The sequence below is a fragment of the Neophocaena asiaeorientalis genome, unplaced genomic scaffold (assembly GCF_003031525.2).
Source record: "Neophocaena asiaeorientalis asiaeorientalis breed wild unplaced genomic scaffold, Neophocaena_asiaeorientalis_V1.1 scaffold275, whole genome shotgun sequence".
Classification (NCBI taxonomy): domain Eukaryota; kingdom Metazoa; phylum Chordata; class Mammalia; order Artiodactyla; family Phocoenidae; genus Neophocaena; species Neophocaena asiaeorientalis.
In genome coordinates this window covers 225,961-252,295 of record NW_020173679.1, presented here as the reverse complement: position 1 = coordinate 252,295, position 26,335 = coordinate 225,961, and the positions used below count along the sequence as shown (strand labels likewise).

General features: G+C 51.8%; 2 protein-coding genes across 9 annotated transcripts in view; one reads left to right on the top strand and one right to left on the bottom strand.

The window, feature by feature from the left end:
* Positions 1-2,011: 2,011 nt before the first annotated feature.
* Positions 2,012-17,335, top strand: PINK1 (PTEN induced kinase 1). Of its 8 annotated transcripts, none has more exons than XM_024749896.1 (9): positions 2,012-4,076; positions 4,634-4,918; positions 6,376-6,476; positions 12,096-12,275; positions 13,148-13,311; positions 14,273-14,400; positions 14,806-15,045; positions 15,534-15,713; positions 15,871-17,335. In XM_024749896.1, the coding sequence occupies exons 1-9, from the start codon at positions 4,023-4,025 to the stop codon at positions 16,126-16,128; spliced, it is 1,590 nt and encodes a 529-aa protein (XP_024605664.1). In that variant the 5' UTR covers positions 2,012-4,022; the 3' UTR covers positions 16,129-17,335. The 8 variants fall into 8 exon arrangements, 7 of the variants coding, with proteins under 7 accessions (XP_024605664.1, XP_024605663.1, XP_024605668.1 ...); XM_024749895.1 differs by having other exon boundaries at positions 2,014-4,076; positions 12,093-12,275; XM_024749900.1 differs by having other exon boundaries at positions 2,742-4,076; positions 12,093-12,275; positions 15,608-15,713; positions 15,871-16,040.
* A 376-nt stretch (positions 17,336-17,711) lies between these two features.
* The window catches only part of DDOST (dolichyl-diphosphooligosaccharide--protein glycosyltransferase non-catalytic subunit), an 8,994-nt gene continuing 370 nt past the window's right edge, over positions 17,712-26,335 (bottom strand). Inside the window, exons 2-11 of the mRNA XM_024749902.1 lie at positions 26,177-26,287; positions 21,768-21,854; positions 20,801-20,904; positions 20,572-20,666; positions 20,180-20,273; positions 19,768-19,916; positions 19,212-19,359; positions 18,459-18,579; positions 18,230-18,336; positions 17,712-18,139 (exon numbers count right to left, since the gene is read on the bottom strand). Of these exons, the coding sequence (XP_024605670.1) occupies positions 17,990-18,139; positions 18,230-18,336; positions 18,459-18,579; positions 19,212-19,359; positions 19,768-19,916; positions 20,180-20,273; positions 20,572-20,666; positions 20,801-20,904; positions 21,768-21,854; positions 26,177-26,287 (1,166 nt within the window). The 3' untranslated portion in view covers positions 17,712-17,989. The remainder of the gene's footprint in view (positions 18,140-18,229; positions 18,337-18,458; positions 18,580-19,211; positions 19,360-19,767; positions 19,917-20,179; positions 20,274-20,571; positions 20,667-20,800; positions 20,905-21,767; positions 21,855-26,176; positions 26,288-26,335) is intronic.

Sequence of the window (26,335 nt, the reverse complement as noted above, 5' to 3'; positions counted from 1 at the left end):
ACACAGCTAATAAAGGGCAGTGCCCCAAGTCTGACTTTCCAGAGCCTGTGCCCTTAAACCACTGTGCCAGCCAGGCTGCATCCAGTTTAGCCGATTAGTGACATAACTGAAGCCACAGTAAAAAGCAAGAACAGCAGGAGAAAACAGCAGACCTAATGGGTTTTAGTTAACCTGCATAGAGTTATCAGAGGTGACTAGAGACACAGAGGTTCTTAGGCTTTTTAAATGTTTTAAATAGCTCAGAGAATTCTGTTTCTGCTCAACCAAAATCTGTATTTCTTCAGAGAAACAGAGCCAATAGGATGTGTTTATAAAAAGGGAGATTTATTTGAAGGAGTTGGCTCTGCCGTCTGGAGGCTGGCAAGTCCAAAATCTGCAGGGTAGGTGGGCAGGCTGGACACCCAAGGAAGAACCATTGTTGAGTTCAAGTCTGAAGGCCATCTGCTGGCAGGATTCCCTCCTCTTCCAGGGAGGTCGTTCTTCCTGGGGTTTGGAAACACTGAGTTAGTACAGCCCCTGCGTTTCACAGCTTAGCGCTGAGGTGGTGGAAGGTGGGGTGACTTGCCCAAGGACACAGCTGGTTGAAAACCAAGCAGTGTCTCCCATGTTTCCTGGTTTTCAGCCCAGTTCGCGTTACTCATCACCAGAGTGTCTCATGTTTGCGCTGTCCCCTTTGGGGCTACAGGTGACACCTGACCTAGTCCCCAGCCTCTGTACTTGTCTTTTGCTACAGCTCAACTGGCAGAAGCCAAGGTCGGCCAACTTGACAAATCCTACTTAAAATTAGGGAGGCTCTTTTTAAACTGAGGAGCTTGACCCCCTAAGCTTACCATCCTCCATGTCCTTTCCTCACACTTCACCTTTCTGTGACTTAAAATTTTTAATTAGTTGCCAATTAATTTTAAAAATTCGGGCATTTGGCTTCTTTTGAAAGAAATCACCAGATCTGGCAACTCTAGTGCTAAAATTCTGTATGGTGTCATACTGGGGTAGAACACTGACCAGTGCCTTTAGATGCGTTTGGAAAGCATTTGGGGGAAGAAAAAAGCCTATATAAAATAGGCAAAAGACATGAATATATATTTCACCAAGAGGAGATACAGATGCCAAATAAGCATATGAAAAGATGTTCAACATCACTAGCCATTACGGAAATGCAAGTTAAAAATACAATGTGATATCTCTGCGTACTTATTAGAACAGCTAAAATTTTTTAATTAGTGATAGTAGCAAATGCCTGTGAGGATGCAGAGAAACTGGACCAATGGTGAGAATATAAAATGGTGCAGCCACTCTGGAAAATAGTCGGCTGTTTCTTACAAAGCTAAACATGGATTCGCTGTAGGACCCAGCCATTGCAGCCTTGGGCATTTACCCAGAGAAGTGAAAACTTATGTTCACACAAAAACCTGTACATGAGTAGCTGCTATGGAAAACAGTATGGCAGTTCCCCCCAAAAATTAAAAATAGAATTACCATATCCCGGCAATTCCACTTCTGAGTATATATTCAGAAGAACTGAAAGCAGGGACTTGAACAGATACTTGTACACCTACGTTCATAGCATTATTCAGAGTAGTCGAAAGATGGAAGCAACCCAAGTGTCCATCAGTGGGTGAAAAATAAGCAAAATGTGCTATATACATACAATGGAATATTATTCAGCCTTAAAAAGAGAGGAAATTCTGACACATGCAGCAGCATGGAGGAGCTTGAGGACATTATGCTAAGTGATATAAGCCAGTCACAAAAAGACAAGTACTGTATGATTCCACTTACATGAGGTATTTAGTCAAATTCATAGAGAGGGAAAGTGAACACGGGCTGGGGAGAGGGGCTGGGGAGTCACTGTTTATTGGTATAGAATTTCAGTTTTGCAAGATGAAGAAAGTTCTGGAGATGGATGGTGGTGATGGTTACCCAACAGCGTGACTGTACTTAGTGCCACTGAACTGCACACTGAAAATGGCCAATTCTGTTATGTGTATTTTACCACAATTCTTAAGAATAATTTTTAAACACATGTTCACGGCAGCATCATTCATAATAGCAAAATATTAAAAACCCAAACATCCTTCAGCAGGTGATTGTTAAACAAACCCTGGTACGGTCATACGGTGGAATACTAAGGAATAACAAGGAGTCAGCCATCGATAGGTAACAACCTAAATGAACCTCAAGGGCATTATGCGTAGTGGAAAAAAGTCAGTTCCAAAAGGGTTACATCCTGTGCGATTCTATTTATATAACAGTCTTGAAATGACAAAACTGTGGAGATGGAGAACAGATCACTGGTTGCCAGGGGACTGGGACGGGTGGGGGTGGCCCAAATACAAAGAGGTGGCACAGAGGAGTCTGTGGCGACGGAACACGCTGTCTTGACTGTGGTGGTGATTGCATGTATCTGTACGGGGGATAAAATTGCAGAGTTACAGGTGCGCACGCGTGCACACATGAAAGAATGCAGGTCAGAAAAGATGGTGAGGCACTTCCCTGGTGGTCCAGTGGTTAAGACTCCGTGCATCCACTGCAGAGGGCGCATGTTCCTAGTCGGGGAACTAAGAACCCGCTTGCGTGCGGCCAAAAAAGAAAAAGTGAAAACTGAGTAAGGTCTGTAGTCTAGTTTACAGTAGTGTATGTTGTCACTTTCCTGGGCTTTGTACTAGTGCTTTTTATAAGATGTCACTTGTGGGAAACTGGGTGAAGGGTACACAGGACATTTTGTACTTTTTTTTTTTTTTGCTGCTTCCTGTGAGTCTATAATTATTTCAAAATTAAAAGTTTTAAAACATGTATCTCATTCTCAAAACCATGGTTGCTAAAGGATTACTCTACGAGATATTGCTTCCACTCCACAGAGTTTGGAAACTAGTTGGCAAGGCAAGACAGACTTTCGTTTTTTAAAAACATTAGAAGTTATCATACGAGGTGTGTTAGCTCATAGGTTCTCAGTGCTTTAGGAATCCTCCAGGAGGAAGGGTTGCTGTGGGCTGGGCTGTCAGGACTGGTTATAGGGGAAGCAGGAGCTTGAGTTCGGATTTGCTGGATGAGTAAGGATGAGCAGGTAGAGTGAAGACAATAGAAATAGGGGGCGGGGGAGGGGAATAGTTTGAGCAGAGGTTCAGGGAGAGGCATGTGAGAGACCAGCACGGACAGTGCAGACCAGCCTGCAGAACAATTTTCCCATGTAGGAAGTACCAGCACAAGGTACCGAATAACCTATCAGGTTCTTGAACCTGATGAGTGACACGTGAAAGCAGCGTGGTTTCATCCGGCTCAGAAGCAGGTGAAGGGAGTACGTGAGTGGGAGAGTCTGGAGCTGAGTGACTGACCATGAAGAGGGAGGGGTCAGCAGGTCAGATGGGATTTGAGGGGGAAGGCAGAGTTTGGGTGACTGCAGAAATGATGTCACCTGCCTGGAGTAGGCAAGAACCCCGATTTGGGGGAAATAGCCTCGATCCCAGTGCATCCCCACAGCACCCGCATTTCCATCTATGTCCCTCCGAACTCTTGTATTCTTGTTTCCTTTCTGCAAACAGAATGGCCCACCAGATTCCTAAGAGGTAGAGACAGGAAGACATGTATGGTCAGGCCACTCAAGATGGCCATCCTCTTGCTGTCTGTACATCCCCTGCTGGACCAGTCCCTGCTTCACTTACATCCTACTCACAGGAAGGTGCTTGCCTCCTGCCCCAGCTAGTGATTGTTCTAAGCCTTAGGCCAAAACAGCTCCACCTGCTAGTTTATTAAAGGGAAACATCTGTCCTCGTGATGGTCATTAACCTGAGGGGCTGTGAGGGACGTGCCCCAGCCGCTGGTTTCCCTGGTAACTGATGAGCCAACCTGATACCAATTTCCCTATAAATGGCAGCCTCCTTCTCCCCCGACTAGTGAAGATTAGTGAAGATTGCTGCCGTGTCCTGCCTGCTGTCTACCAGCCTGCTGTCTACCACACACGTTGGGATGTTGCTCCAGGACCTTATGCTGCAGACGTGTAAGATGCCCCATCCAATAAACCATTGATGTCTTTGTCACTGACTCCAGGCTCTTTCTTCAGTCGTCTCAAGGCTGGGCAGGTACAAGGCTTGCAGGCCTGTGGGCTGCAGCCCAACAACAGGACCTGATGACTCGGCTCCAGGGAGCCCCCTTATTTTACCCCCTGGCCTGCAAAAGCAGCCTGAGGTCATTCCCAAGTGGGAGGCTGCTGACCACATGCTTCTGCCCATACACAGTACTTGGTAACCGTCCAATACCTGCCTGCCGAGGTCTTTGCAGAAGGAGCCGTCTCCATAATCAGAAACCCCCAAGCTTGTGCTGGGAGCTTGACAGGCAGCAAAGGAGTGATGTGCCAGCTGCAGAATTTGAGAGTTCTGACCTCTTAACTAATTCATGTTCTGTGTTGGGCTGCCTCGGTGACTGCAGTGAAGTGACACTTCGAGAAAAATTATTCTGAGTAATGAGAGAGAAAGCAGGATGGCCTGAGCCCAGGACGAGCAGTGAAACCCAACTTGGTTGTGTTTTTATTGGCTCTTGGTCTTGTCAGTGAAGAGCTCGCCTCACTGTACCTCCGCATCCCTTCACTGAAGCCTTCCTGGGCTCCCTGCCTCACGGCGCCTGCTTTCTTTCTTCACAGGCAGTTTTCACCCAGAAAAACAAGCTGCTCCCTGACCCATTGGACGCTAGACGCTGGCAGGGTTTCCGGCTGGAGGAGTATCTGATCGGGAAGTCCATTGGCAAGGGCTGCAGTGCCGCTGTCTATGAGGCCACCATGCCTGTGTTGCCCCAGAACCAGCAAGTGGCAGGGAGTATCGGGCTTCTTCCAGGGAGAGGCCCAGAGATCATTCCACGAGGAGAAGAGGAGCAAGCCCCACTGGCCCCTGCCTTTCCCTTGGCCATCAAGATGATGTGGAACATCTCGGTATTCGAACCCGTGTCCCCTGCATTCGCAGGCAGACTCTCAACCACTGCGCCACCAGGGAAGCCCGGGCCCTCCATCTTTAAAGTCGGCGTTTCTCAAAATGCCCATCTTGGGGGAACCTCGCGGCGCTTTTTCTCAGGCAGTAGATAGGAAACAACACAGATTCTCCACAGTACAGGTGCGTCACGCTCTTGCACAAGAGTCTGAAGCAGCATGTCTCAGACTGTAATATGTCCGTGCATCACCTGGGGGCAGGTTAGAAGGCAGATAGATTGTGGGCAGCTGCTGTGGGGTGGAGCCTGAGACTCCCGCCGACCCCCACCACTGACGAGCCCCCAGGCGATGCCCATGCTGCTGGGCCGTGAGCCACACTGAGTAGCAAGTGCCTAAAGTGTCCAGGCCGATCAGTTGATTTCGGGGCTGCAGTCTGCACCGGCCTCTGTCTCCCTGACCTGCCGCGCTGGGCACGAGGGGCCGCACGCCTCCCACCGCCCCTGCAGACCCAAGGCTGGCTTGTCGCCTCTCTGCTCTCAACTCTTGCAGAACTCGACACTTTGGGAAATTCAGTATTTTTCCCACCTGAAAACAAAGACTTCTGTCCATTTAGAGTAATTTATCTTGCCATTACATGGGGGGGTGGGAGGAGAGGTTAGGAAATTCATCAAGACCTGATGCGTTTCCTCCTGCCCAGAGCATCTTTCCAAGGCTAAGGTGGGACACAGCCACACAGCTCATGCTGGACACTGAAGGATGCAGGTTCAGGTTTCGATCTGGGGAATGGAGGTTATTAGACCATACTTCCACGCTGGGCTAATAGCTAACAAGTAGCCAAATCCTCGACCTAGGAAACATCCAGTCTTAGTATCAAAACTCCCACTGGTTGGGGCACGACAGCAAATGCATTCACAAAAGCTAAAAGACTTGATTCTTAAAGGATTCTTGACAGGTTTCACAAGTCCTGAGAGCTGTTCATAATGAAATGAGGGAAATAAGGTGCTTTTCCTTGTTTTGTGTTTTTTACTGGGTGATGAAGAGGGCTGTTCTGTGATTCGGCACGAGTTTATCCAGCGGGGGCTTGTCGGGCTGGGCCTGTCTGCTGAAGGGAGCCTGCGAGGGTGAGCGTTAGTGCTCGGTGGTCAGGTTTGAGCCTGGTGGTGACCGGAGGCATCTATGGCAGGAAGGAGGGCCCCTGCCTTGATCATCTTGACACCTCCTCCTGCCGTGGGCACCTGAGCTGTCAAAGGGTGTGAGGTGTGGGGAGCGTCCTCTGGGTTGGCATGGATGGCGTCTCTGCCTTCTCTCTCCCAGGAGAAATTCGGCCTCCCACTTCAGAGAGGTTATCTTAGCTTGAAGGTCAAAACCAATTCTAGGCAGTAGCTGTCCTGGTCCAGATTATAAGGAGGGCCTGGACTTGCTTGGGCCTGTGTAACCCCGGATCCATTACGGATGTGTTCCAGGCGGGCTCATCCAGCGAAGCCATCTTTAGCACAATGAGCCAGGAGCTCGTCCCAGCCAGTCGAGTGGCCTTGGCCGGGGAGTATGGCGCAGTCGCTCACAGGTAAGCACCCATCTGCCCACCACACAGAGCAGAATCCCCACCTGTGCCCTCACCACTCAGCACAGCGTCTGACACGACACACAGTAGATAATAAATTCTCACTGAATGATGTAGTCAGTGATGGATTTTCAGTTGGTGGATAATTGGGAAAGATTGTAGACGGTCTGACTCTGGTGGAAGATGCAGGTGGCTGACTCACGCTGGAGTAGGGAGAGAAGGCCGTCCAGAGCTGCCCAGTTCAGAACGATGGAAAATGGATCTGGTTTCTGATGCCTAAGTAATGCCCAGGTGGAAACAAATTGAACTCTGTCCCCAGCAGAGGCAACACTCACTTCACGAATAGCTGCTGTGACCCGATAGTGCCAAGAGATTTTTCTTTTAATGGCCTGTTCTCCATGTGACAGAGGAGCCTGAGAAGTCGGGAGCAGAGTCTAGCGTGGTAAGTGCTAGAATAGCCTATGCTCAGGTGCTGAGGGAGCCCAGAGGTGTGTGTGTTGCAGGGGTTCGGGGCCATTCAGAAAGGCCTCTTGAAGGGACAGTTTGTTCTGCCTCTTGGAAGATGGATAGCCATTAGCTAGGCAAAGAAGTAGGAAAAGAGGCTCCCTCCACAGAGGGAAGAGTCTGGATAGCAGCCGAAGCTCACCTTGGCTTTGCAAACCCACAGGTTGTAAAAGATAATACTTGTGCCAGAGGAGACGCTGTGCTCCCTTTAGTATTTGTAGACCCCCAGGAAGAGGTGGCCCGCTGTGTTTTTGGTGACTTACTAGAGGGTTGGTCTGTAGATCAGAAGCAAGAAGGTGGAGATAGGGACTTAAGGAAACATACGTGGAAGACCCCTTCCAGGGCTTGGAAGGCTCTGGCTCTAGTGTGACTGACGGTCGGTGCAGGCCTAGGGAAGTAGCTGCTTGGTGGGCTTAGCCCTGGCCTCCTCTTCTCCGGATTCCTTTGTAGGGAAGGGTGGGTGTCAGCTGGTTCCTAGGGTCTAACTTTATCCTCTGGTGCTTCCTTTTGTGGTGGAAGCGTCAGCCAGCTGACATGGTGCTGCCGTGCAGACCTGTCACTTTCCAGTTTTCTACCCACTTTAGTTTTTTCACAGCATTTATCTCCATCTGTCCTTAAATCGTAGATGTCTTTGTCTATTTATTAATCGTCTCTGTGGCTGCAGTGAAAGCTCTCTGAGGGCAGGGCTTTTATGTTTGTTTACTGTGTAAACCCAACAGCTCAGTGAATGTCTGCGGAATGATTAGATGAATATGGCAGAAGGCCTGTTACCTAAAGTACTGATGACATCGACTCTGTCTCAGGAGAAAGACTCCAAGACCCTGAGAGCACTGGGTGGATTTCTTCCTAGCCTTGCTCCTCTAGGGACCTCAGACTCAGCCCTTGTGATCTGCTCCTGGGGCTGCTTCTCCCACCTGGTTTCTGATCTTCTCCCGTCACACCCTATGCTCCACGTGGTGAATTCATATGCCCTCACCAGATGCACACAGGCCTCTTGTGTGTGCAGTTAGACACACACGCACACACTCCAGTCCTGCTCCAGTTCTGTACACACACACGCACACACACACTCCGGTCCTGCTCCAGTTCTGTACACACACACGCACACACTCCGGTCCTGCTCCAGTTCTGTACACACACACACACACACACACACGCACACACACACACTCCGGTCCTCCAGTTCTATACACACACACGCACACACGCACACACTCCGGTCCTGCTCCAGTTCTATACACACACACACACACACTCCGGTCCTGCTCCAGTTCTATACACACACACACACACACTCCGGTCCTGCTCCAGTTCTATACACACACACACACACACTCCGGTCCTGCTCCAGTTCTATACACACACACATACACACACACACACACACTCTGGTCCTCCTCCAGTTCTATACACACACGCACACGCACACACTCCGGTCCTGCTCCAGTTCTGTACACACACACACACACACACACACCCACACTGCGGTCCTGCTCCAGTTCTACACACACACACACACACACACTCCAGTCCTGCTCCAGTTCTGTACACACACACACACACACACACACCCACACTGCGGTCCTGCTCCAGTTCTACACACACACACACACACACACTCCAGTCCTGCTCCAGTTCTGTACACACACACACACACACACACACCCACACTGCGGTCCTGCTCCAGTTCTACACACACACACACACACACACTCCAGTCCTGCTCCAGTTCTGTACACACACACACACACACACACACCCACACTGCGGTCCTGCTCCAGTTCTACACACACACACACACACACACTCCAGTCCTGCTCCAGTTCTGTACACACACACACACACACACACACCCACACTGCGGTCCTGCTCCAGTTCTACACACACACACACACACACACTCCAGTCCTGCTCCAGTTCTGTACACACACACACACACACACACACCCACACTGCGGTCCTGCTCCAGTTCTACACACACACACACACACACACTCCAGTCCTGCTCCAGTTCTGTACACACACACACACACACACACACCCACACTGCGGTCCTGCTCCAGTTCTACACACACACACACACACACACTCCAGTCCTGCTCCAGTTCTGTACACACACACACACACACACACACCCACACTGCGGTCCTGCTCCAGTTCTACACACACACACACACACACACTCCAGTCCTGCTCCAGTTCTGTACACACACACACACACACACACACCCACACTGCGGTCCTGCTCCAGTTCTACACACACACACACACACACACTCCAGTCCTGCTCCAGTTCTGTACACACACACACACACACACACACCCACACTGCGGTCCTGCTCCAGTTCTACACACACACACACACACACACTCCAGTCCTGCTCCAGTTCTGTACACACACACACACACACACACACCCACACTGCGGTCCTGCTCCAGTTCTACACACACACACACACACACACTCCAGTCCTGCTCCAGTTCTGTACACACACACACACACACACACACCCACACTGCGGTCCTGCTCCAGTTCTACACACACACACACACACACACTCCAGTCCTGCTCCAGTTCTGTACACACACACACACACACACACACCCACACTGCGGTCCTGCTCCAGTTCTACACACACACACACACACACACTCCAGTCCTGCTCCAGTTCTGTACACACACACACACACACACACACCCACACTGCGGTCCTGCTCCAGTTCTACACACACACACACACACACACTCCAGTCCTGCTCCAGTTCTGTACACACACACACACACACACACACCCACACTGCGGTCCTGCTCCAGTTCTACACACACACACACACACACACTCCAGTCCTGCTCCAGTTCTGTACACACACACACACACACACACACCCACACTGCGGTCCTGCTCCAGTTCTACACACACACACACACACACACTCCAGTCCTGCTCCAGTTCTGTACACACACACACACACACACACACCCACACTGCGGTCCTGCTCCAGTTCTACACACACACACACACACACACTCCAGTCCTGCTCCAGTTCTGTACACACACACACACACACACACACCCACACTGCGGTCCTGCTCCAGTTCTACACACACACACACACACACACTCCAGTCCTGCTCCAGTTCTGTACACACACACACACACACACACACCCACACTGCGGTCCTGCTCCAGTTCTACACACACACACACACACACACTCCAGTCCTGCTCCAGTTCTGTACACACACACACACACACACACACCCACACTGCGGTCCTGCTCCAGTTCTACACACACACACACACACACACTCCTCCTGCTCTCGTTCTATACACACACACACACACACACACTGCGGGCCTGCTCCAGTTCTATACACACACACACACACACACACACTCCGGTCCTCCTCCAGTTCTATACACACACACGCACACACACACACACTCTGGTCCTGCTCCAGTTCTATACACACACACACACACACACTCTCCGGTCCTCCTCCAGTTCTATACACACACACACGTGTGCGTCTCCCCAGCACAGCCACATGCCTCCTCTGGGCTCTCGTGACAACCAGGCAGCGCTTTCCCACTGTGGCACTGACGGCCTTGTGCTGTGATCGTGACTCTCCCACTGGCTCTAATGGCCCCAGGCTAGGAACAATGCTTTGATTCCTTTGATCGCCTAGGACAGGGGCCCATTTGGGTGGAGTCCAGAGGAGCTGTACAAGGCCACATGGTGGACTGGCTTCAAAGCTCGGAACTGAAGCAGCTCTGAAGACAGAGCGTGTGTCGAACTCTCTGTGTTGTCTTGATGTCTCTGGGCTTCTGCTCCGTCCTCCTCCTCTGCCACCCAGTGTCCTTATTTCCTATCCATGGCTACACCTCTGGCTTCCCTCAGGCCTCAAGTTCATGTGCCCAAAGCACAGTGAGGGCAAACAATACTGAAACATCGGAGTTTGGAGCAGAGAAAGATTTATTGCAGGGCCATGCAAGAAGGATGGCTCATGCCCAAAAAACCCCCGAACTCCAAGGGTTTCAGCACAGCATTTTTAAAGGCCAGGGGAGGGGAGGGGAAGGTCACAGGGTATGTGATTGGCTCGTGCACAGTTCTCTGACTGGTTGATGGTGAGGTGACAGGGTGGTGTCACAGGGGTTAACATTATCAATCCTTAGGCGCCAGTACGTCTGGGGGCCATGAGCCCGTGGTCATCAAGTAGTTAGCATCTTCCGTTTGGTGTCACATCTGTAAAACAGCTCAGGAATGTGCAGCAGATACTGTTATCCAGGCACTTTGGAGAGGAGCTAAAGCAGAGGATACGGGGGAAGGCCCCGTAGGGTCCTGCTCTGTAACAGCATCCTTTCACCCTCAGCTCCATTGCTGACTGCCCAGGTACTGCCACGTTTCTTCACTCACTCCACAAAGAGAGACTCTCCCCTTTTCCTGCCAGCCACTGGGCCTCAGACATGACTGCAGGCTTGTTGCCCTTGGGGTAGGTGCTCACCCTTAGTCCCAGCAGCTCTGAGCCAGGGGCAGGTGGTTTTGCAGCCCTGGTCATGCAATCCCAAACGTGGCCATTGTGTCTGAGCGGTAGGTGTGGGCATGGCAGCAGGTGACATCTCTACTATGAACTGCATGTGTATCCATTCACTCAAAGGTTTATTGGGCTCATAACTCCATGCCAAGCGTTATGCTAGAACTTGGAATCGAGGAGATTCTAGGTCCTTTACAAGCATTAACAACTTCTTGAGGTACGTTACCCCCTTATCCCCCTTTTGCATTTGAGACTGAGCCCAGAGAAGTTAAGCAACTTGGCCAAGGACTTGGAGTGGCAGGGGTGGGATTCAATCCCAGGCGGTCTGATTCCAGGGTCTCCTCCACTGTGTTCTGCCACCTGGGATGGATGGACAGTGGACGGACTGGTGGAGTCACTGAATGCAATGAGTCATTGTGGGTTTTCCTTCCAAAACCAGGCTCTGCACCTGGGGCAGAGTTGATATGAGGAGCTGGGCGCATAAATGCATGTCAGTATTGAATGTGGCCTTAGACTGTTACATTTCCAAGTGTCATATCTGCTACTGGCCTCATGTTTGTCCCACTTGGCTGAAAAAGAAGATCCAAGGGGGGTCCCAAGCAGCTGGCCGCACACCCCAACGTCATCCGCGTCTTCCGCGCCTTCACGTCGTCTGTGCCACTGCTGCCAGGGGCCCTGCTCGACTACCCTGACGTGCTGCCCCCGCGCCTTCACCCCGAAGGCCTGGGCCACGGGCGGACACTCTTCCTTGTGATGAAGAAGTAAGTGTCGGGTGTGGCAGGCCCTGTAGTGAGCAGCATGCCTGGAGCCCGGGGTTGCAGGGAAGAGGGATCCCCGCCCTCTGGGAGGCCAGTTGTCCCTTTAGGACAACTTTTCATGGAAACAGAAACACGTGTTGAGTCAGAACATACTTTTCCCCCAGTGCTGTTAGTACCTTTGGCTGTTGCCCCCGCTATGCTCACCTCACCTGGTTTCTTAACATAAACTGTTCTCCTTCCTCCGTCCCTGCACCCCTGGCATTGCCGTATGGGTTTTTAAGGAAACAAGCATCTGTACTGTTGCTTTTAATATGTGAGGCCCCAGCTCTTACTTAATTTCAAGATGGTGGGTGGGAACAGAAAGGATACTTGGGGAAAAAAGAAATCAAAATGTTCAGGAAGAAGAGAAGGGGCTCCCCTGGTGGCCCAGAGGTTAAGAATCCGCCTGCCAATGCAGGGGACATGGGTTCGAGCCCTGGTCCGAGAAGATCCCACGTGCCACGGAGCAACTAAGCCCCCGTGCCACAGCTGCCGAGCCTGAGCTCTAGAGCTCGCGAGCCACAACTACTGAGCTTATAGAGCCTGCGAGCCACAACTACTGAAGCCCGCACGCCTAGAGCCTGTGCTCCGCAGCGAGAGGCCACCACAATGAGAAGCCCACGCACTGCAATGAAGAGTAGCCCCCGCTTTTCGCAACTAGAGAAAGCCCATGTGCAGCAACAAAGATCCAACACAGCCAAAAATAAATAAATAAAAGATAAATAAATAAAATAAAAAAAAAAAAAAGAAGAGGAAAGGCCATCACTCTAATAGGAAATAAGGTGCTCGGGATCCCTGGTGCACAGTAGCCGAGGCCCTGTTGCCCTCTCTGCCAGCTACTCCTGTACCCTGCGCCAGTATCTTCGTGGGAACAGCCCGAGCCCCCGCCTGGCCACCGTGATGACTCTGCAGCTCCTGGAAGGGGTGGCTCACCTGGTGCAGCAGGGCGTCGCACACAGAGACCTGAAATCCGACAACGTCCTCGTGGAGCCAGACGCAGGTAGTTGCCCCGCTGCACCTCCAGGCGGTCCAGGGCACACTGGACTTTAGGTCTGGGGACGTTTAGGAGCCTTTGGGTCTTTTTTGATTTTTATGTTCTAAGTTGTTGTGTCTTAGCTCTGTACACAAGAGATGAGCACTCCCTCCTTCAAGATGGAGGTTTTTGTTCTCTGTGTAGGACCCGTGGAGTGGTGGTTAATGGTTCCCAGGTTCCTTTCGGTTGTCCGCTTACAGAACAGAAACCTCAGTGGTGGACATTTTCTTGAATAAAGTGAAAGAGAGGTAGACTTTAGCTTAATATAAGAAAGAATTTTCAAACAGTGAGCACTACTTGAATGTCAGCCCAGCTGCCCCTGGCAGTGAGCTCCCCGTCACTGGAAGCACTCAAGTGAAGCTGGATGGTCACTTGCCTGGGGATCCTGTAAAAGAGAGTCATACCGCTGGTCAATTTTGAACTAGAAGATTTGAGATAATTAAATATGCAGTTCTAGAGGAACTGGCTTTTTAAAGGAAGTCTGTATGAATCCTTTTACAAATAACTAATTCATAACGCACCTATTTTTTAGGTTTGGATTTGAGGTTTCAAGTTCAAAGGCTCTTGGCCGTCATTTGAGCCAGCACCACCTGATCAGTAAAACAAGAGCTGCTCCTTCGATCTTGGGAGAGCTTCAATTACTAGATTATTTAGATTGGGACAAATTTTATCCCGTTCTTTGCTTGGGGATCTTGATTTCCTAGAGGCACATCTGTACTTGTATGGCTGGCCCTGCTCAGCTCTCCGGCGAGTGGGCAGCTGTCCAGGCCTTGCTGGCCTGTGCTCCTGGGTCAACACGGAGTCCCTGTGAGCCCCTCGTACCCACATCCAGAGGGTGGCTTTAGTGGAAACATAGGACCTCGGGCGGGGGGGCGGGGGGCGTTGGTGAGGGAGACTCGGCCGCTCACCTCTGCCTGTCGGTCTGCAGACGGCTGCCCCTGGTTGGTGATCACAGACTTCGGCTGCTGCCTGGCTGATGAGCGCGTCGGCCTGCAGTTGCCTTTCACCAGTTGGTATGTGGACCGTGGTGGAAACGGCTGCCTGATGGCCCCTGAGGTGAGTCCCGGCTGAGCGTGTCAGGTGCCGTCGGCAGAGCCTCTCCCACCAGGTTTCCCGTTTACTCAACACTTTCATCTTCTCTGACCCACAATGTATCAGAAGTCCCTTCCCTGCCTCTTTGCTTAAATCTGGATCTGTCTGATGTTCCAGGAGAGGTGAGTTTTGTCAGCCCAAAGCAGAGCTGAGCAGATTCTCCTGCATCTGAGCTACAGTTCACTCAGGTTCCGGGTTCCCTGGGACGGGGTTCAGATGAGTCTGTGCTGCATCTGAGCTACAGTTCACTCAGGTTCCGGGTTCCCTGGGACGGGGTTCAGATGAGTCTGTGGATTGGGTGCTGTGCAGGAGCATGAAGAGTTCAGAAGTACCAGCAGCACGAGTGCTCACCGGTTGCTTTCTGAGCAGGTGTCCACAGCCTGCCCTGGCCCCCGGGCAGTGATCGACTACAGCAAGGCTGATGCCTGGGCGGTGGGAGCGCTCGCCTACGAAATCTTCGGGCTCCCCAATCCCTTTTACGGCCAGGGCAGCAGGGCCCACCTTGAAAGCCGCAGTTACCAAGAAGCTCAGCTGCCAGCACTGCCCGAGTCGGTGCCTCCGGAGGCGAGACAGCTGGTGAGGTCGCTGCTCCAGCGAGACGCCAGCAAGGTGAGGCCATCCCCAGCTTTACAGGGATTGTGTGGATGGAAACCTCGGTTCATGTTCCAGAGTAAAAGGTCAGGGTTGGGCAAGCACTAGAGTGACAGGCGGCCCCTCTGTCTTACAAGGGTAAAGGCCAAGTATAGGAGACTTGCGTATAGATAGGAGTACGGGAGCTGGCCACCAAATTAGTCAGGATTCCAGCAGTTCAACTCCTCTTGATTTTAGTTGCTTAAAGTTACTCAGAGGGAAAGAGATGCAGTTTTAAGAAATGTTTAATGAAGATAGCTTAAAGAATCAGCTGAGATCTAATCAGACAGATGTGATGACGTCTCCTAAGAGATCTGGGCATTGTGAAATTACTACAGAGGCTAACATATTTGAAACCTGGATTGGAGTGGCAGGTCCGGTTGAGGTGGCATGTTTAGTGGCAACAGCCTGGACAGACCAGGGCTCAAACTCCTGTCCTACCACTTACCCCTCACCGTGTGCGGCAGGCTGTCACGGTCACGGTCACGGTAGGTGCTCGCTGCTGCCCATCATTAAGTCGTGACAACTCCCCTCACTCCAGACACGGCTCCTGGGCCTTCCAGGGTGGGGAGGCTCTTCCAGCAATGCACACTGCCCCCCGCCCCCCACCAATGTGTACCCATGGAAAAGCCAGGAGTGTGTGTCAGGTGAGTGCAGGGCATTGTAGGAGGGAGAAGGGTGGAGAAGAATTTGCTCGGGGTCAGAGAAGGGAAGGCCCTGCAACGAGGATGCGTTAACAAAGCAGGCTGTGGGTGAAGACTTTGTCACAGGTGTTCTAAGCATCAGCTTCCCTTGCTGTTACAGAGGCCATCTGCCCGAGTAGCTGCTAACCTGCTTCATTTAAGCCTCTGGGGTGAGCGCACTCTAGCCCTGAAGGACCTGAAACCAGACAAGATGATTGGCTGGCTCCTCCGACAGTCAGCCGCCACTCTGCTGGCCAGCAGGCTTGCAGAGAAGAACTGTGTGGAAACAAAAATGAAGATGTTATTCCTGGCCAACCTGGAGTATGAAGCGCTGAGTCAGGCAGCCCTCCTCCTCTGCTCGTGGAGGGCGGCCCTGTGATAGCTGATGTAGCTGGTGAATGAATTACTGAAAGAACTTCCAGTATCTGTGTCGTGATGGTCTGTGAATGCTGAGGGAGGGGCTCCTAGGTGAGGGGTGTGAGAGTCGGTCAGGAGGAAAGATGGTGCAGGGTGGGCCAGTCAGCCAGAGAGAAGGCCTCGGGTTTGGCAAGTGGAAGGAACAGCTCGAGTTCACAGTCTAGCTACTGACTCGCTCAAGCAGTGTGATTTTGATGCATCATATAACCTGTGTGGACTGAAGTTCTCTTACCTCTAAAATGAAGAAACTGGTCTGGATAGAGGTCGGCAAACTTCGTCTGTAGAGGGCCAGTACTCAGGCTGTTGCAGCTACTCAACTCTCCCATTGCAGCGCAAAGGCAGCCTTAAATATGTAAGCAAGTCAGTGTGGCGGCTTCCCGATAACGCTTCATTTAGGGACACAGATTTGGATTTCACGTGTCATTAAATAGTCTCAATTGTCTCCAGCCACTTAAACGTAAAAATTGTTCTTAGCTTGCAGGCCTACAAAAAACAGGCAGCAGGCCAGACTGACCCACAGGCCAAGTTTGCCAACCCCTCGTCTAGACGAATTCAGAGGGCCTAACTAATAACTAACTCTAAAAAGAAACACTGGCTAATCACCAGGCCCCTATGTGTATCAGCGCTAAAAATGTGACTAGCTCTCTGCATACAAATCCAAAGGAATGAGCCCGCTGTACCAGGCGAGGGGCTACTCGGGTGTAAGCTGCTGACCAAAAAGTCCCACCTTAAGCTCGTGTCCTATCTTCACAGACCTCTGAAAAGTTAGTTAGTGATCGAGCAGGTGAGGCCGAGCTGAGGCGGGTCAGACCTGCGTTCCACGTTAGAGTCTGCGTGTTACCTGCGCTAAGGCAAACGTTCGCACGGGTCAGGGTATGCAGGTATCAGAGTGAAAAACGCTGAAGTGAGGCCTGAGGTGTGGGAGCCTCTGCACTTCAGTCACGCGTCCTGGAACAGCTCTGAGGGTGCTCTGGAGGAAGCATCGCCATGGAGCTCGTCCAGCTACTGAATTGAGTCTAGCGGAGCTCACGTGACTGATGAAATGGGAATTAACAGTACAGTGTTTTAAACTTGCTAATTTTCCCCTTCTGACTAGTGTTTCTTACAGGAATTGTGAAGAATTAAATGCATATTTCCAGCTGCAGAACATGTCTGTGCCTGGAACTGAATACTTGGCTCAGAGTGATTCTTACGCCACAAAGACAAGAAACGGTCAATGACGGGGAAGGGATTTTACATACAACTTTACACATGCTTTTTAGGAACACAACTCTTGCCTAAAGCAAGGCGAACATAGTTTAAGGTTCTTTTCAACCAAGCAGTTCTATAATTCTGTTATAAAGTCAAGCACTGTTGACTTCCTAGATTTCCAATTTCAGTGATTTCCCCACTGGCCTTTATTAACCTTATTTTATCCCTTGACGTTTAGAAGCTCTGTCATTTCCAGTCTTCAGCAAAACTAAAAAAGGCCACTTACTTACTGTTTTGTATCCAGTCATTTCTCAGCAGCACCCACACCATCAGCAAAGCACAACGGGGGCCAGATGAAGTTTGAGGGCGATGTTTCTCTTTATTTTAGAAATGAGAGTTGACTTCACATGTGAAAACACACTTAGCATTCAAGGTGGAAAAACATAGAAATTATTCCCTAACCCCCCACCCCTTGGTACTCAATGTTCCATCTCCCGCTGAGGTAAGCTGTGCCACTGTCCGTGGCTTTAAAAAAAACAAAACCCCCCAAAAAGACCCACCATAAAGGGGAGAAAAAGCAATCCTATAAAAACCCTCCATGTCTGTTGAAAGGAGTCTGGGGCGCTGGCCCCTCAGTCAGACTTCTCCTTCTCCTTCATGTGTAAGAAGACGACGCTGAAGATGAAGAGCCCCACCATCATGGAGAAGGCGCTGGCGTAGTAGGGATAGGCCGAGGGGATGAAGCGCTCGTACTGCGTGTGCTGCAGGGGCCGCACCGACACCTGCGACACGACAGAGGTGGCAGGCCCTGGCCACGCGGAGGCCCAGGTGGGGCCGGCGCTGGCTGGGGACGGGGCTGCAAGCCGGCTTACCTGAGTGGAGGAGTACAAGTGCGTGTAGCCTAGCCGGTTGTAATCCACTTTGAACTGGAACACGCCGTACACGTCAGGCAACTTGAACTGGACGCTGTACCTGCCAGCTGGGGAAGAGCCGAGACACGTAACCAGGAGGGGCTTCCCACGGTGTCTGTTGGCCGCACGAGAGCCGGCCCGAGGCAGGGACAGGCTTCCCAGAGTTTTCTCTTGCAAGAATTGCACTCACCTTTCCTCTTCAAGAAGGTCCTCACAAAAGGATCAATGCGGACAAACTCCAGCTGGATGTCATCACCATCAAAGGGGACCCATTTGCCGTCTGAGAGCTGCTCAATCACGATGCTGTACTCCTGAGGCGAGAGGCCGGTTAGCCGGGGTGGCCGGGGACTGGCGGGACGCCCCCAGCCCTCAGCTGCACTGAATCCCCACAGTGAGTCTGGCAGGAACCACCAGGGGTTCTGAAAACCCGGGCAAGCCCCACCCACTGCCCCTGGACAGTGATGGAGGACGCCACCCAGCCGGCTCACCCCCCCCGACTCGTACCTGCACCCCTTTACAAGCCCGTGGAAGCCTGCACCCAAACACCGCCCTTCCCGAAAGCACCGGGCACTCCTGGGCATCCCTGCTTCCATATTCACTGCTCTCGCCTTTCCCTACTTCTCTTCCTGACAGATTCATCCTCAAGACCCAACTCAAATGTGGTTTCTCATGTGAATTCTGCTCCTAGCAGAGTGAACCAGCAAAGCCCCTCCCACCTCTGCATTCGCACAGCAAAAGCACACCTCCCCCAAAGGCCGCCCGTTAGGGTGTGGGTTTACTAGGCAGGCTCTCCGCACCTCTACGGACTTTCCTACAGTGAAGATGAACCTATTCAGCCTTGTTTAGGCCCCTCAGGCCCAACACAGAAATGTCCAGTAAGTGCTTTTGAGCGGAATCAACTTGGCCAAAACCCAGGGGCCCTCCCGCTCCAAGGAGCTCTTACCACTAGGTCAGTGACAGTGTAGGCGTTGGGTGGGGCTGTCTCGCCCACCCGATGATGGGACACAGGCCCCACACGTAGGACACCCTCCTCCTTGAACACCCAGCGGGAAAGGGCCACAGCTAGCTCATAGTTGCCTGTCTGGGAATACCTGCAGAAGGGGAAACAGGAGAGGCTGGAGCGCTGGAACCAGCTTCCTTCCAGGGGTGCCTGGTAAACCAATCACTATCCACCAAGATAAACCACACACAGCCAATTTCTGCCTAGAGGCCATACACATCTAGGGATGCTGGTGAACAGGAACACAGAAGGATAGGTGTGAGGTGTTGCTTTGGGTGTCACCCACACAGTAAATACACAATTACCGAAACATCTCCAGATAAGCCGTCACTATCCTGAAAAGTCTGGACTGCCAACATCAACAATATAAAGTCTTCAAATAATTTAAAAGCACCTGAAGATAACGTAGCCTCTGACACTTCCAGCTAAAAGCCTCCTTCTTCCCCATCCACGCAGACCTACCACCCAGGCCACACCCCTAAGCACCCCCTGCGTCTACCTCTGGGAGCCGGGCGCGGCCTTCTGCACCGCCGAGTTGAAAAAGGCGTCGCTGAAGAAGTCGAGGGAGCCGCTGAAGATGACCCGGGCGTTGTTCCTGGCCTGCAGCCCCGCGATGAGGAGGGTGTTCTTCCCCACGGCGTGGGGGTACTGGGAACGACACGAGGCCGTCAGCCAGGAGAGCCAGGGCGAGGGACCAGCAGCGGGGCCTCGGGCCAGCCTGGGCCCCAGCTGAGGGCAGAAGTTGAGACCCACCCCGCTACCCCACTGTGGCTGCCCTCGTCCCCCTCCCAGCAACTTCTCATTTCATTGCCTCAGAGAAGGGTGCTCTCCTTGCTTCTCGTTTTCAAACAAAAAGTGCTCTGCTACCAGGCCCAGGGCCGGGAGGCCTCACGGCGGCGAAGGCCCCTCACCTGGGTGATGGGTTTATCGGGGAAGAAGGAGTAGGAGGTGGAAGCGCCTGTCAGGATGTCCAGCACCAGAGGATTGTCGGGGTCGGCCACCATCCTGGAGAAGGACAAGAGAAGGGCCAGCCCGGACCCCAAGGGCTCAGCCCAAAGGACCTGGGGCCCTCCAGGAGCCATTTCTTCATAAGAATTAATCCTACTTTCTAACAGCCAATCACCTAGCACTCCTCTTGCTGTCACAACGGAGCCTAACTCTTAATGTCACATATTCATCTCATCCACATCCTCTGGGGGAAGGAAAGGCCCCCAACAGTCACAAGTTTGGGCTGGTTTCCTGACAAAAGAAAGCGATCCCTTCTTCCCCCGGGGTTTCTGCGGGCCTCTCGCTGCTCACTCACCCGACACCTCGAAAGAGGACAGGATTCAGAGACGACTTCCCCACGATGGTCGGGGCCTTGAGCAGGTTCTCCGTGTCGGCCACGATGAGCGTATGCTGCAGGGGCAGAGGGAAGATGGGGGTCAGGAAAAGGCGCCCCGAGCCACGGAGCCTCTCCGGATGCCCTCCCGGTTTCTAGGCTGAACTTTGCTATTAGGGCCTGAAACCTGGAAGGTGACAGGCCTGATTACCTGGCCAAGGTCTGAGATGTCATAGTTGTGATGGTCGATGACAGCTGTTTTCTCCTCGTCAAATTCGATCCCACACTCACTGCCCAGCTCTCGAAGAGGGTCACCTGCAGTACAGACCCAAGAGATGCCTGACTGACCCTAAGGCGGGCCCTGGGCTAAGCAGTGCCCCTCGTCCTAGCGTCCTCACGAGCCGCTCTCTACCAGTCAGCCCCGGGGCCCTGCAGCTTCAGCAGGCCAGGCGCAGCGCCCACTGGACCCCTGGGCAACAGCACGGTGTTCTGCCTGCGCGAGTCGGAGCCTGAACTGACAAGTGCCACCACCTGGCCCTCTCCCTCCGCAAGCACAGTGACCTTGGTTCTGCGCAAAAACCTCCTTGGAAGCAAAGTAACTGGCGCGGGCGAACTTGATCTGGATGAGCCTGGGCTTAGGAGGTCTCTCTCTTCCTCATCATCGCCCCACCAAGAACCCCACCCAATATGGTTTTAAAAATGTATCAACACTGGAAGGAATGAAACAAGACTGGTCAGTGGTGTTCACTGGTGCAGCTGGGTGGTAAGTACATGGGATTCGGAACACCGGAACTCTCCTCTCCCTGCTTCTACGTATCTTTGAAAATGTCCGATGTAAGAAACACAAAAATAATCTGTCAAACCTCCCCTCTTGCCTTCTTTTCATAAGAGAAGAGCCACCAAAACAACACGAAAGAAACAAAGGAAAAAGACAAAAACAGAAGAAGGGAAAAACAAACAAACAGGGACCCCAGTCCTTCAAAGGATCCACTTCTCATCTCATGGGCTCTGGTCACAGGAAAGCACAGGAGGGACCAAATGGCACTGGCGTTCCCTCACTCCCTCCCTGGCTGAGGCCCCCCTCCGTGAGTGCCAGTTTGGCAGCTTCCATTTGTAAAGCTTTCTAAGCTCCCTGGAGAAATGGTGGAAAACACCAGAACTTCCCAGGTCAGACTTACCAATGTCTGAGCTGGCAGCTACCAGGACACGGCCTCCACCGTCGATAAAGGTACTGATGGTCTCCACGTTGATATTTCCCCCGAAATCTGAAAGAATCACCAGACTCGTGACCCAGAAGGTTCCTCTAACTGCTCCTCTGACATTTGGGCGGGGAAGGTGGCCCGCAGACCAGCCACAGTCAATCACAGGATAGCACCCTCTGGAGGCCCAAAACGAGAGGGACCTTTACCATGCACACCCCGACACAGGGCAATTCTCCCAGCTTCCCCAGTGTGAAGAGCCAAAAATAATGACTCAAATTCATAAACCTTTAGAAGTATGAAGGAAATAATCAAACACCTACCAATTATAGCTGTCAAGTTAGTCATACATATTTCAAGTCACACATAAACTATTCATCTAGAAATGTCGCATTTTCCCACTCACATCTCATGAAACAATTTCATTCAAACTTATCACCTGCACCTTTCACATCAGTATCTTTGTCTTCACCTGAGCCACTTCTGGGGTCACCTAACAGTTTTCCAGGGCCCATCAACTTCACTTCCGTCTAAGCCATCTGAGAAACAGCCCTTTTGAATTTGAGGACGATGCTGTCACTTGACACTAGGACTCCTTTGCCTGACATGAGACGTTTTTCCCTATTAATCCTACAGATTTAGATCCAGGACGGCCATAACAGGACCACTTCACATACTGTTTTAAAGTGGTCACCAAAAAGGTCCACTAATTTCCAGCACCTGTAATTGTGAGAGCATAACCCTTTTTGGTCAATCAGCTGGGACAGCCGCAAGCATCCAGAACTAGCACTGAGTGGGGCTACTGCAGGCTCCTGAGTCTTCCCCGAAGTGCGCCCTGACGTTCAACATAAAGTAATGGCAGCAGTGCTTAGTAATTCACTTATCCATTACATGAAAATTATTTCCTGTGTGCTGAGAAGAAAAATAAAGGGGGGAGAGGGGCTGTAATATGTGCACGCTGATCAGGGAAGCCCTTTGAGCAGGTGCGAGAGCAAGCTGGGCAGATGCGGGCGCGAGCATCCCAGGCAGCGGGAAGGACAGGGGCGAGGTCCCCGAGGCGGGGAGCAGGTCTTCACTGGAGACAGCAAAGCGGCGAGAAGCAGCAGAGCAGGCCGGTTCCTGCAGGCTCTGTAGGCCCTGTGATGACAATGGCCACGTGGAGGAGCCACTGGAGGGCTTTGAGCAGGAGACCCACGTAATCTGTTTGTATCTTTAAAGGATGGTTCTGGCAGCTAGGTGGGGAATCGGGTACAGGGCGTGAGGGTGGAAGCAGAGTCATGGGTTAGGAGGCCACTGCGATCACCCAGGCGGTGAAGGGTGGTGACTGGACCACAGGGGTGGAGGGGGAGGTGGGGAGGGGAAATGGGGAGGAGGGATGGGCCTACACCTGCATTCTGAAGGCCAAGCCTGATGTGAGGTGTGAGAGGGAGAGAGGCACTAAGGACAACCCCCCCAAGATTTCTGGCCTGAGCAACTGGAAGGTTGCAGGTACCATTTACTGGGACTGGACACAGAAGTCTGTCCATTACATCCACCGGGCAGTTAGAAATGAGTCCACGACATAACTTGTGAAGATCTGAATAGGAGAACGGCCCTCTTTTCTGAGGGGTAATTTTCAAGAGAAAAAACTAAAAGCGTCGTGCCTTTCCGTCAGATAGACGGAACATCTCGTGTGTGCAGACTCAACCCCTCACAGCATGCTAAGCCCCATCCACCCTCCTCCAGAGAGGCCAGGCAGATCCTCCGACAGCACAAAGACAGCTTTGTGGCGCAGCACAGTGGTTCCCAAGCCAGGCAACTGTGTTGCTCAGAGCAATGCCCGGAGATGTTTCTCGTCACGAGGGGGAAGGAGGCTACTGCCGTCTGATGCGTAGGGGCCCGGGACAGCGCCCACAACACAGAATTGTCCAGCCCAAAACGTCAAGAGTGTTGCCGTTGAAACTCTAGCATAGTAACACAGGCTATGAAATTGAGATACCCGGGCTTCGATCCAGGCAATCCCTTCACCTTTCTGAGCCCGTTTCCCCATGTGTAAAACAACCCAGTGTTTCCTGGGTGCAGAGGATGTGCGAAGGATCCTTCTCCTGTAGCCGTTACTGCATGTGCCTTGGGAGCTTCCGGATCCCAGAGAGGGCAAGGAACCCACCGATCTCCACATGGAGACAGAAACCAGGCCGGCGTCCTCACACCTAAGGGGACCACGGTGGTAGCACAGGAGGGCCCTCAGAGTGGGGGCCAAACTCTTACCCTGAACCCAGCCCCCAGCACGGTAGCCTCCTCCCCGGGCGCCCAGGAGGGTTTCCTACGACAACGTTCCCCACCCTGCAGGGCAGACAGGGTGACAACAGATGTGGGGCAGGGCTTCAAATAGCACTGCGTCTCAGAGACATTGTTCCCCTTCCAATTATTTTTCCAGCCTTCTCGATCAAAGAGAATGATCACAGTCCAATACTGGTCTTAACGCTTCTCTAAACTAGCTCACCTCCTCTTTTAAGAGGACGCCTCGGGCCCAAAGCCTTCAGCAGACTGAGAATCAGCTAGAACTTGACAGCACTGCATTCATTCTATTTACAGGTACCCACTACTGACTGCAAATGATGGCACTGGCTTTCCATTTGCAGTGGTGATAATGGGTTCATTACTAGTTTCCTTTTAAACTGGTATTTTAGTGTTGTTTTTTTTTAAAGCAGGTCAATTTGAAGAAAAACTTTATTAGCACAAACGATATGGAAAATGGTAAAAATCATGAAGGGAGAATGGAATTGACTGCGATCTGTGAAGCAGTTTTTTAGGCTCTGCCGTTTCTCCCACCAACAGCAGCCTACCTCAGCCTCCTCCCAATCTACCTGCCACTGCTTCCCTGCCTCTCAGAGACACTCCCGAGCACAACCTGGGCGGCCCCTCCACTCCGTCTTGGACATCCCGACACGTGGTTTGGTAACTCCTTTCAAGTCCTTATTTTTATTTATTTTTACTTCCTCACAGACAGACTGAAAAACTCCTCAAGGGCAGGCTCCAATCTCAGAGTTCCACCACCGCAGCAACCTGGCAAACGCCAATTATCTGCTAAAGGCTCCATTCGCCTGCCTAGTGACTTGAAGATTTTAACTGGTTCAACTACACTTGCCTCCAAAAAGCCAATTCCAAAGGCACATGCTGCAGGGGAGGTGGGGGCAGCTCGATAAGTAAAGGTAACTTGGGGAAAATACGTCAGGGATTTGGCAGAACCCCGTCTCACACAAACCACAGAGAATAAAGTCGATGCCGGTGAAGTGAAAGCCTTCCTAAGCTTCATCAGCTGAAGGAAGAGATGGCAGTACCATCTTACCCCGGACAGGGACAACTTGTGTCCTCTGAGAAAAAGATAAACTGAAGCCACTAAAGAAGAGAACGACTGGGATGCTCACAAAAGCACGACAAAAGGGAAACAGCCAAAGGAACTGGGGATATTTAGTCTGGAGAAGAAACAACTGAATGGGCCCTGATTATGGGAAGGCTATGTCTGTAAGCAAAATAAGCATTAGACCTATTCTCTAAGGCCCTGGGGAGTATCAGAAACCCTTTCCCTCCCTGCCCCCAAATAAACAAAGCAGGAAGTGGGAGACAAATTCCAGTTTAACATAAGAACTTCTTAACAGAGTTGTCCAGTGGTGGAGTGGGTTGCCTCGTAAGATAGTAAGCTCTCTATCACAGGAATGTCAACTGGAAAATCTAGTGAAGATGTTCATTCTGATCAACAACCAGCCTTCTGCTAAGCCCTGGACATATCCACCCAGCCTCAAACAGGGGGTAAGACTAGGTAATCACTAAAGGTTCTTTTCAGCCTAACTATGACTCCATCTGAATTCTTAGGATCAACTACCATCAGTGCTCCTTAACAGCAAACCATATTTATAGCACGCCATTTCCTCTTTCCACACAGGCAAACCCAATGGTGGGGGCGGGGGGGGGGAGTGTCCATGTTTCTTCTCAGGCCCTTTAACAGAGAAAACTCCCTTCCCTAAGTAGCAGAGCCAGGAGGGGTTTTGGGGTTTTTTTTTTTTGCCTCACCAGGCGTCTTGTGGGCTCTTAGTTCCCCGACCAGGGATTGAACCCGCACCCTCGGCCGTGAAAGTGCACAGAGTCCTCACCACCAGACCGCCAGGGAATCCCGAGCCCGGAGTTCTATGGTCTGCAACAACACTTGATCCCACAATCCTCAGCTGTGTCTTTTGCAAAGAAGATGTCCTCTCCTAAGCCCAGATTAGAAGTAAACATTTTCCTCTTCTCTGTTGGCAGCAGCGCCCAGGGCTGGCGACTCACCCCATCCCAGAACATGCCCAAGATCCTGAAGAAAGGGATAAATCAGTCCTGGGCTCCCAGTTCTGGGAGCGACCGGCAGCCCTTACCTTCTACCGAAGGGGAGAAGATGATGAGATTGTCATAGAGGAACTCCCCGTACTTAATGAGGGACAGGCTGGGGTCATCTGCGGTCTTGAATGTGAGTACAAAGCCCCGATCTGGAGAAGAAAACAGCGAGCTGAGGCAGACGGGGACGCAAAGGGAAA

What these genes read in the sequence shown, in the direction of transcription:
- PINK1 (XM_024749895.1), top strand. Translation starts at nt 4,023, where the DNA reads ATGTCTTTGTCACTGACTCCAGGCTCTTTCTTCAGTCGTCTCAAGGCT. An exon ending in CCTCGTGGAGCCAGACGCAG is followed by an intron (nt 13,312 to 14,272) that starts GTAGTTGCCCCG and finishes GTCGGTCTGCAG; the next exon opens with ACGGCTGCCCCTGGTTGGTG. An exon ending in TCCAGCGAGACGCCAGCAAG is followed by an intron (nt 15,046 to 15,533) that starts GTGAGGCCATCC and finishes CGTGTGCGGCAG; the next exon opens with GCTGTCACGGTCACGGTCAC.